We start from the raw sequence: 11,278 nt of genomic DNA on the forward strand, positions 1-11,278 counted from the left end.
TGGCAGCAAGCGCTGTGTTTTTCTTCTTGCGAAAGAGCCTACTAATACGAGAAAAATAGTTCTCCTCGTTAGTGTCCCTTTCAGCTTAACTGTACGCGTTTAAGCTCTACGACACTTATACGTGGGTTCGCTTATGAGCTATTCAACGTTTTAGAGCCACAGAAAGAGAATAAAAGCGAGGCAGTAAATGACATTTAGCGGCGCGCATCCTCAGTTGTTGCACAAATAATGTCTCGCCCGCCTTTACTGTCTGGAAATCTCATTATATGTTATTCAATACAATGTCACTAATTTATTGTGTTACCACATGTAGTGTGCCTCCCTCAGCCGCTGTTTATGAACATTCAATTAACCTACGCGACAAAGTGTAGACCAACCAGACAAAGAGCATTCCCTATGCAGCAAAGGAATTTCACAACGTGTGAGGCTTATTGCGAATGAGTTATTCGGAATTCGGCAAGGTGGCGAGAGGGATATAGAAGGGCTAATTATTCATTTCTTTTACTTGCGGCTTCATGGCACAAACGGGTGTGACGCTTACTTTTGCTTAATATGTTTGCGGCGATCACTCTCGCCTACACGTCCCGCATTTAACTTCAATAACGCTATGCTATACGCTTATACGCTATGCCGTTTCTGCCCTCAAGTCCTTAGGGGCGCAGCGTTACAAGGAGTGAAGTCCCTCGTGACGAATGACGACAGTTTCGAGGGGGACAGAATAAAGCAATGTCGAAAATCGTGCTTATGATGTGCCAGTTGCTAATCCAAGTACGCTGTCTGCAAATGTCTTGTCGCCATATCTTTCGTTGCAGGTGTATCGGAGACTTCGACGAGTGCGGCATCTCAGCAAGAGATGCACCGCAAGCTGGCCGTAGTCACTTCCATAGTGTGTTCAGTGGTTGTGCTGATCGTCATCATTGTAGCCGCCTGCGTGGAGTTCGGGCGCAGGAGAAGAAGAGAGCGCGCAGACGCAGCCGCCTCAGAAATATACGGTGCGTTTCACTGTCTCGGCATGCACCCCGCTTATGAGGATTTCGGCACAGATATTTCTCATGTATGTATGTATGTATGTATGTATGTATGTATGTATGTATGTATGTATGTATGTATGTATGTATGTATGTATGTATGTATGTATGTGTGTATGTGTGTATGTATGTATGTATGTATGTATGTATGTATGTATGTATGTATGTATGTATGTATGTATGTATGTATGTATGTATGTATGTGTGTGTGTGTGTGTGTGTGTGTGTGTATGTATGTATGTCCACTCAAGTTTAGTCGTATGAATTCATTTTGTAGTTGTAGCTTAGTTACCAAAGAGAGCCTGAAATTTTCCCTCGCATATATACATGTACGAAATTCACACTACTATATGTCATGACCTGGTGCACGGATCAAGCCTCTTTGAGGATTTTCGCCCACGCACTAAACGCATGACAGGTGTTGAATAAAGTTCAATTGAATTGATTTGTGTCTTGTATAATCAACTTTATCTCTCACGCTTGTTGCTAAGTAATCAGTAGTCATGCCGATCCGATGTAGAGATAATTACATTATAGTTAGTACGTCTTATAACCTTGTAACAAGGGTTTCGAACCCATTATTATGGCAATTTTATTAAAATTATGGTTAATGCTTGATCAAACAGTCTAGCCTAGCTGGTGGCGTCACTAAGCGGTTTTTTTTTTTTTTGTATGCAGCCGAACCGCGCTTGAAACCCGCTTCAAAATGCGAGGAGGTTGCACTGACCACCTGGGACAAGCAAAAGGAGCCACTGCCTACACCAGCGCGCAATGGCGAACTTCCCCATCAGCAGCAGCAGCAGCAGCATCAGCAGCAGTTGCAGCAACAGCAGTTGTATGCCCCGTGCCCGTACGGCACTTCGTCGGGCCGGCTGCGGCAGCACGTAGCCGAAGGCACCCTCGGAAGGCGGCAGCACACTAGGGCAGAGATTGTCGAAGAATTCTACGATATGCCTTTGCCACCGGTAAGTGAAAGACCTCATTGATTTCATTGCATGTTTTTTGCTTTATAGAAAAAAAGCATCTTAGTGTGTTTTTCCAACGAAGTGTGGAACATTCAGACCTAAATGTTTCGAGGTACATATGCGTGCAAAGGTGGAATCTGGCTATATATATATATATATATATATATATATATATATATATATATATATATATATATATATATATATATATATATATATATATATATATACGCACGGTAGAGACAGGATGATGGGCTCTGTTCACAAGGACTATCTACAGGTGTTGGGACATTTTGGATTTTGATAAGGTTTATTCAAAAGGCGATCTATAATTTATTGCACTCTATTCGGAGACTTTTTATTTCATGTGAACATAAGCTTCTGTACGAATGCTTGTCAAACTATGTTAGTAGCATCACATAATTTTAGTCATTAGGTCATTGGCTCTTCATCTATCGCTAATTTCACATGTTGAGATTCTGACAGTGAGTATCTGATATACGCAGAGCCATGATAATCTTCCTTTCTCAATGTACGAGTATAAACTGACAGAATTCGATGAGTGCGTCTTTTGTTTTACACATTTTATGCCAAATTATTGCTGATGTTACAGCCCGTTCATGTTAGCATTGATGATACATTACCGTTGGCGTTATATTCGCAGGCGTATATCACTGAGCGACAAACAGCTTTCGCCGATATTTTTTTGTACGCGGGTGGAAGTATACAATCGATATGCCAAAGGCATAAATATATCGTTTTTCTTTTTATGACTTGTATTGGCTCCAACGACTTGATGACAATGCTTTCTAATACCCAGGGCTATTGTACACATCACATATGTTTTGCAATGGGCAGTAATGCATACGATTGACTCGATCTCCATTTGGATTGCAGTACGCCGTCCACCGACACTTCATCCGGCTGGAGTCTTTACCTGTTCATTGTCTCGACAAAGAATCTCGCCTCTAACTAAAAACAACACACTGCTCAAAAAGGTACACAAAAGGTCTTCACACGTAAAAAAAATACTTCACTCAACGCCCATGAAATGCACTCAAGTTATGCACCGCCAAAACGCACTCTGCTTCATCATTCCAACAGCTTCATTTTTATCCTGCACAGCTTGGCAATATATTATAAGACATGTTCATTTATTGCATCAAAGCAGGCTATGGATAGCCAGACCATTACCTGATTTTTTGTTTCGGCAGCAGCTGCGGCCGCTGTCAATAATATACGTTAATACATTAATAACCAGCATGGTTTGCTTCTTGCACAACAGTCGCAACCTTATTGACGTTTTCGTCGGAGGAGAATGAGAGCTGGATTAAGATAATTTTGTCGAAAGCCTTTCAGCAATACCAACCGCTTTGCTCTTTGCACGTGCACAAGGTACAGCCAGGGTCAGTCAGTAGTTTTCTACTGGTCACGAAACTCCCGCGTAACGCAATGGGAGAGCTTCATACAGCCCCAGTAGTGGCCGCTAGTAATGCGACATTAGTAGTGTTCTAGACGCTATGGAGGCGTGTTACCGAGCGTGCTTGTATTTATTAGATGCGAAGTATCTTAAGGCCGAGCTCAATCCGGTGGTGGTGGTGTGTGGCGTGACCACCCTTACTGCGCATGCGCATACCCTCTCCACTCACCCTCTCCACTTTCCCTCTCTCATACCCCTCTCCCCTCCCCCTTTCCACTCTTCCTCTGAAACGCGGGCTAGACATGCCGAAATTCTCTCCTGCGCGACGCCGCGATGAGCTCGAGCGCATGCGCGTCCCCTCCCCTTCTCTCTCCTCTCCTACGCTGTCCCCCTCTCGCCCGCCTGTGGACCGCGTTCCCCGCTCGCCCTGTGAGAATTAACGGCCAGGCTAGATGGAAGATACGACGCGCGTAGCGTCCCTCTTCGCGTTCCACGATGCGAGGTCGGTAGCATGCCCAACGAACGCCAACGGAACGCGATCGTGCAAGTGCTCCGGCTTCGCATCGCCTCATGGTCCGCTTTAGCGGGAGATGGTGTAATTTTTTAGGGGCGAAGCTCCTTAAGGCGGCACCCGTTCGTCCCTCGTAGTCGTAGTAGTGCGTAACCAGTCGTAACGCTAGTACCAGATCTTGACCTCCAAGATGGTGCCGGTGGGAGATTTTTCCTGTGCGTTGTTGAACAATAAAAAATTCGCAGCGTGCGCGTTAACTAAAAGCCGAATTCTTCTGTCTCTCATTCCCCATTAGCAGCCATTGGCATGTTCCAGTAGGAAACGTTAGTAGAAGTAGAAGTGTAAGTGTTAGCTAAAAGCCGACTTCTTCTGTCTGTCATTCGCATTAGCAGTCATTGTTTACCTCCAAGGTAGTGCCTGGTGATATTTCTCCCGTGTGGGATTAAACAATAAAAATTTTGTTCAAAACGCCGTTGATTGATGAAATAAACCAACAAAAGACGCTAGATGTTTTCTAAAAGCAAAACGAAAGAACGCCAGATGTTTCTAAAGGAAAACGAAAAGACGCCAGCTGCTTAACGAAAGACGCCAGATGTTTTCGAAAGCAATGGTTTTCTAAACAATGAAAATTCACACCGTACATGTAAAATTAAAGTAAGCTGCAAGTCGTCATAAGTCATCGAACCTTTAGTATAAACGCGCCCGATCTCACGTCGGTGATGATGTACTGGGCAGAATTCACGGAAGATTCACGGTTTACCGATGAACCTCCGCAGCTTCGCCCACTCATCATTCACTCCGTGGATATGCTGTGTTTTTTTCACCTCAACGTGTCTCTATGTGTGGCGACATCGATGTTTTGGTAGACTCCACAAGAACATTCGGCATATTATCTTAAGATGAAAGGTGTTGGTCTAAAGGATATGAAGCGAGCGTAATCTATTTTTGCTGCGCTTGTTTATCTTACGTTTAGCCCTTATAATATTTAGATGTACTCGCAATAATCGTCAATCTAGCCAGACCTTGCATGCAGGCTTTTAACTATAACATGTCTTTGCCGTTTCCGCTATTTCTGGCTCCACAAACAATGTCCCGGAGATAGTTACGCACGCGAAGGTTTAATGCGCCTGCTCATACTTCGAAGAGCGAAACGCTCGCACTGAAGGAGCTCGCACTTCGTAGCCTAGCAAATCGTGAATTCTTTTTTTGGCGCTAGTACATAGCGACATTAGGGAGTTTAGAATGCGATCGGTCGCTATTTCCATCACTTAACGGGTACCCGCAAGCGGTTAGCGTACGACGCATGCGCAGTGGCCACAAACGCTAACGCAAAGCTTTGCGTACGCTGTTTTAACACTGCATAATAAGTTCGTTGTGGAGCACCATATATTGACCGCCAAATCGGGTAGCGCATATACTATTAAAAAAAGAACGAACAAGCATAGAGGTAAGCATTCTACTTCATATATATGATATATCAGCATAAGTTTACTACAAACAAGGGCCAATTAGCTGTCAGGATAATTCTTTAAAATTAATTTAATGGTGGTAGGTGCGGTTCGATACTACATAACCGGACGGTTGGGTAAACCCTAAGTGGACATAAGTAAATCACTTTTGGTGCGTACGTAGTACCCAAGTGTAGGGCTAAGCAGCACACGAGTAATAGTTAACTAGCATTAATTATGTGCCTAATTACGCAGTCGTAAGCTTATACCTTAACTCGACTTAGAGTTAAGGGCACAGCGTTTGCGTGGACACAATAGTGCATCATTACTGTACACTAGCGTATCATTTCAGTAGAAGATGAGAGAGAACAAACATTTATTTATATCATGGCTTGGAGTGGAGCAGCAGAGGGTGAACGAAGGGCTGACGTCACTCTGTAGTGTACACCGCGCCTCCCTTGCGCCCAGTGACGCTCGCGTGGCGCCCGGGGCTCTCGATCCGTCGCGCCGGCTTCGTGGTGACGTCAGCGCCAGGTGGTTAGTGACGTACGCTTGGCACGGCACTCGCTGAATGGCGCGCCGGTCTCCTCCGCGTGGCGGCGCTCGCTCCGCGCTCTCCTCGAACTCATAGAGTTATTGCCGACTCTATAGGGAAATCTCCCCATAGGACCAAAGCATTAGATTCTCCGACCACAAGGGCGCCGCCTTTGCCGCCATGCATGCTTTACCAGCCCACGGGACACGTGCTAGATTTGACGATGACATTCAGTTTTCATCGTATACAATTAATGTAACTGAGCTCACGCAATCTGGAGTTCTAAGTACGCGTCAACAGAAAGCGGGAGCGATGACGCGCTGCGACTAATGACTGAGTCAGTAGACGCGCAATCGGCCGCAACCTCGAACTCAAGTGGACTCCGGCGTTCAGTAATTTGCCAAAATAGCCTTGAATCTTTCCTAAAAGTCTACTAATTGAACATTAAACAATGTCCGCATGCTCCTAATTCGTCAAAATTTCCGTGTCCGATTCATGTTGCCAGTATTACTAACACTGAACAGGACTAATTTTAGCCAATCTGTAAATAATTACAAAGGCAACAATGACAATGGTATGGCAATGTCTGTGTTCTTGTGGTCGCCGCTCTTTCGGCCCAGTTTTTTCTCTAGAGTCTGTAGTATCTGTATGCTCGAACCATGCCCTCTACCGCTCTATCTGCGGGCACGGGCACGTTAGAGGACACGTCGTCAGTTGCTGCTCTGCGTGTGGTACGAGAAGGGAGCGCGTTCGCTTGGTTCGTGAACAACGGAAGGAGACTACGGGGAAAAAGACGGTACTGGGGGATTGTGTGCCTACGCTTAACCTATGGAAGCCGACGACAAGAAGTTAACGCAAAGCCTACACAAGGCAACCAAATGTTCACCAAATGCTGCAAGTTGATGCCATTAAATACGCTTAAATTGAACGCTATGTCACCTAAATTTTTATGAGCTTAGCACCTGGCGACATTACGTTCTTCAAGAAGCGCTCTTTTACCCCCTCATTCCCCTCCCCGTGTGTAGGGTAGCAAATTGAACATAGTTTAGCTAACATCCCAGCATTTCCTCTATTTTCTGTCTCTCTCTCAAGAGGCACACAGTAATTAGCCCCAGCCTCGCGGAAATTTAGTGTTGGCTCAAGTTTATGAAACCCCAATAAAAAAACAAAAACAGATATAAAACGAGGTAATGCTTCAAGTTAAGAGTTGTGTGGGGTGCGTGTAATATGAGAGTATAAGTTGGCTTAAGATAACGGCCAAATTAAAGCCACAGTGATTAATGAAAATAATTGAATGAGTTCATTGAAAAAGCTGAAGCTTTTCTTGTGAGCGGCTGGGACCTTTGCGGCATGTGACGGAGCAGATGTCAACGACGCGCTTCTTTCTGCGTGGCCTCCGCGATCCGCATCGAAAGCGCGAAGGCGCGCTACCAGAGTTGATTACGGGGGCCACGCAGAGGCAAGCGCAGTTGAACTCGTCGAGTGCGCATACATTCATTGAACGAGTTCATCGAAAATGAAGATTGTTATGTTATTGGTATTTGCCATGAAGGTGGCACGTAGCCACTACGGAAGAGCCTAATTTCGCTCCTAAGTATCCCATGTGAATCCAGAGTTTACGAAACCCTAGAGGCTAGCGGCATTAGAGACACCTGGCACTAAGGTTGCCTCAGTATTTCTTTGTTAATTTGCCATAGCAAAACAAACGCTGTCCTCTCTGCTTCTTCTAGTCTGTCTTTCGGAGCGCTTCAACCAAATTTTCAAACAAAACAAACAAGCCGCGAAATAAAAAAGTGGGGGGGAGACTGACGTACACACAGCTCTGGTCTTTCTGGGTGGGTCTTTCTTGTCGCCTATATTTCGTTCTTTCTTTTGCAATGGATTGCCAACACGCATCAGCTTCCACGCTAAACTGTCATAACGGCGATGTCTAACACTTCCTGTGCGCAATGCTGGCGCTACGTGTATAAGGGCTTCGACGAATTGCTGTTATTGCGTCACTAGCCGACGCGGAACTACGCGCCAAGTCGAAGAGAGCGATCCTGCCGCCAGATAGTACCGGGCCCTCGTTTGAATCGAATTCATAATAATAATAATAATAATAATAATAATAATAATAATAATTGCTGGGCTTTTACGTGCCAAAACCACGATATGAGTACGATGCACGCCTTAGTGGAAGACGGCGCGTTGATTTTGACCGCGTGACGTTTTCTACGGGCACCTAAATCTAAGTCCTCTGCATTCCGCATTCCTCCTTCAGCTGCCGGGTATCGAACCCGCGCCCTCGTTCGAATAAAAGTGCACACGTTCAATCAAGCGAGAGACATCTTAACACTGGAGATATTATTCGGACGCCGACCGTGAACTGACGGTCACTTGTGACATTAATTGCGGATGAACGAAAAAAAAAATCCGCCGCTCGGATTCCTCAGTGTAATAAAATTTGTAGGCGTAAATGCAAACATTTTCCCTCGGAAAATGTCAATACTGCCGCATTTTAGCAAGCGAAGGTCACACCTGCTTTCGCATGTGCCAGGATGGCTTCATGTTCAAACTTGCTTCTTCTGCAAAAGAAGTTCTCATTGGCAGCTTCAGGATGAGTGGTCAGTCAGAAGGATAATGACCGTTGCGGACTGCCAGCGCGCGTTTGGGTTCACTATCATTTCTCGCGCAAGCGATGTGAATTTCTGTGTCATTTAGAGTAATTCACGATGCAATAGACAACGCAAGCTTGCCATTTTGAACAATGCGCCCGGTTGAAGAAACGTAGGTGTATGTATGTGCAAGCCCGCGCATGCCTGTACCTACGTTTATGAGCACAAGCGAAACTGTATCACTTGGTGGGCAGCATTGGACGAACCATTGCAAACGTATAATCACTTGAGCTAGTAAACAATTCGCCTGATGTATTATTTGGTCAACACTCACCACTGCTACGTTCAGTTTGCGAACACAGTGTAACAAAAGTATTAGCGATTTGTTTTTTTTTTTTATGGCAAACACCCACGCAAACGCGCGAGTGCCATTCCGAACAAGGCAGACCGGCTGCCTTCTATTCGCGGCTAAGCATCTGGCGTCCGTTATTGTTCCCAACTATGGCGGGAGTTTCATGACCAGAGAAAAAGTATTGGGAGACCCTGGTACACCAAAATACTTGATCAAATCTGATATACTTCACGCCAGTTTCGCTTTCTTGTGAAGAGGTCACTGAGCATGCAGCAGTGGCTCTGTCTCTCTCTCTCTTTTCATACTTGAGATAATCCCTGCAGCTTCAGCCATGTGTTTCAGCTCACATGGAAAAAGAAGGCCGCCGCATCCTGGGAGCGGGATATAAGCCAGTTAATTTTGCATGTAGCTGTGCCATTATCAAGCAACACGCTACGTTCCTTCACCCTACGATGGTGTCCTGTGGCACAGAAATTTCTGCAGAACCTGACTATTGTGTAACTGACTCAAGGCATCAACAACAGCAAAAAACAAAAACAAGAAAAAAATGCTCCAGACGCTGCACTTTAGTTGAAATTTGTGCGTACTCTATCGCTGCCTGCCTATCATCACGCCACATTGTCATATTTTGGCTGTACACAAGCGTACCCAATGCTGACGTAGCCTAATAAGTCAGATTTTTATGCACTTTCTTATTATTGCCCCACAGCGTTGCTCTATTTTTTTATTAAAGCGTCCAAGCTCACCGGGCGGAACAGTGCACAACGTCATTTAAATTCCCTAATACCTTGTGTTGTCTTCCGCTTATTTTACATTACTTTATCTTTCCAGGGATTTCGGTGCTAATAGTAACTAATTCGGCGTGGTAGTAATGACTGCGTGGGAACCTGCGGGAACTGTGCGGGACCGAGGACCACTCTGTGAATCCGTCTCTTCGGGGATACTGAAACCAAGCATTTTTCTTCGAGGCCTCCGAGCCACCCAGCGATGAAGAGCCCGGAAAGCGAAAAATACGTGCTTGTGTGGTGTATGTGTAAAGTGTGTCTGTGTGCCGGTGTGTGACAACTGCGTCTCTGATCTACGTGGCCCATCAAAACTCAAGAAAAAAAAAAGAAGACGTGCGTCGTTCGAATTACACCGTACATGTATGGCAGTGAGCGAACGTGACTCAAGACTTGAGGAATGCTCTGAAGAGAAGACAGATTGGCCCGTCGTGTGAGCGTGCTCATAACACAGCCTGCATTTGCAATATGCCGGCCGTCCATAGGTTCAAGCAAAACGCTCCGCAACGCTCAGTTGAGCGTAGACCTCATTGTGATACGAAGAACACTGTGTGCGGCCCAACGTAGTGTGTTTATCAGCCGGTTGCCTGCGGCCTTAATTACAGTGGTCGCTCGGAAACTCGAGATCGTTAGAGAAAAAGTGCGTCGCGTCTTGGACACAATGCTCCCATTGTGATGAATACGTAAGAGATGCTGTTCTTAGATGTTTACTGTAATCGGTTGCTTTAACGTTTCTCGTTGCGGACGTGAACAGCACTTACTGCCTGAAGACATACTTATTGTAACAAATATTACAAAACAGAGTGAATTTATTAACCGTCGGCGTCATTGCCCTCCACTTTTAGTGTTCACCGATTGTTATTAAATGCTCTGAAGCGCAGGAACGGTTAAAGTTGATGTGTTCATGCAATGCTTGCTTGCAGCAAAAGTTCTCTCGCCAAACTAAAGCAAGAACCTCAGAGTATTGTGTCTTTTGCTTTAAATAGAGCAAGTCTCTAGTAACTCCCCTAAAGCATTGCGGCTGATGAACTGATTATTTTTCAGCGCATTATGGACATCGTGATTTGTCAGTGTCATACCAATCTCCACATGGCTGTTCGCTGCTTCAGCTTGTAAGAAAAAAAAATGTTCATCAGATATTGTGTGACTCCTCAGGATGACTTGAATGGTGTTAAAATTATCTGCCAGACGGCACTACTTATTCGAGGAGGTATACTGCGACAATAACGACCGGTCTTATGGGCAAGCTACCTGCTCTCAGCTCTTGTGACTTGCCTTATGATACGAATCCTTAGTCTATGGATCCATCGTTAGCCGAAAGACCAGTACAGTATTTGGCACAGTACAATACGCATATCTGTTTGTCCTGAGGACCCTAAACATCCACGTTGACGCCATCGTTACGTGAGAAGCCATTAAGAAGGAAAGACGTGGGAGCTTGCAGTACACCTAGGTAATGCCTCAAAAATATTTTACTGAAATGTGGAAACGTTGTCATAAATGGGGCATTGTACAATAATGGGCGTCAACCAAGCTCACGGCTGAAGTTTCTTTTGTTAAATGTTTTTTTAGGTAGCATATGTGCCCAACGAATTTTGGCGTGGTCTCAAACGTCTACCACGTTTTGTACAACAAGTTAA

At 45.1% G+C, this 11,278-nt stretch overlaps 1 protein-coding gene across 2 annotated transcripts in view; it reads left to right on the plus strand.

The window, feature by feature from the left end:
• LOC119383510 (Down syndrome cell adhesion molecule-like protein Dscam2) overlaps nt 1-10,522 on the plus strand; it is a 245,549-nt gene extending 235,027 nt beyond the window's left edge. The window contains exons 21-24 of one of the 2 annotated variants that reach the window (XM_037651681.2): nt 813-992; nt 1,707-1,993; nt 2,891-2,991; nt 9,688-10,522. In XM_037651681.2, coding sequence (XP_037507609.1) covers nt 813-992; nt 1,707-1,993; nt 2,891-2,965 — 542 coding nt within the window. In that variant the 3' untranslated portion in view covers nt 2,966-2,991; nt 9,688-10,522. The remainder of the gene's footprint in view (nt 1-812; nt 993-1,706; nt 1,994-2,890; nt 2,992-9,687) is intronic. The other variant, XM_049412551.1, reaches the window with a different exon arrangement.
• Nucleotides 10,523-11,278: the final 756 nt, after the last annotated feature.

The sequence above is a fragment of the Rhipicephalus sanguineus genome, chromosome 2 (assembly GCF_013339695.2).
Source record: "Rhipicephalus sanguineus isolate Rsan-2018 chromosome 2, BIME_Rsan_1.4, whole genome shotgun sequence".
Taxonomy (NCBI): domain Eukaryota; kingdom Metazoa; phylum Arthropoda; class Arachnida; order Ixodida; family Ixodidae; genus Rhipicephalus; species Rhipicephalus sanguineus.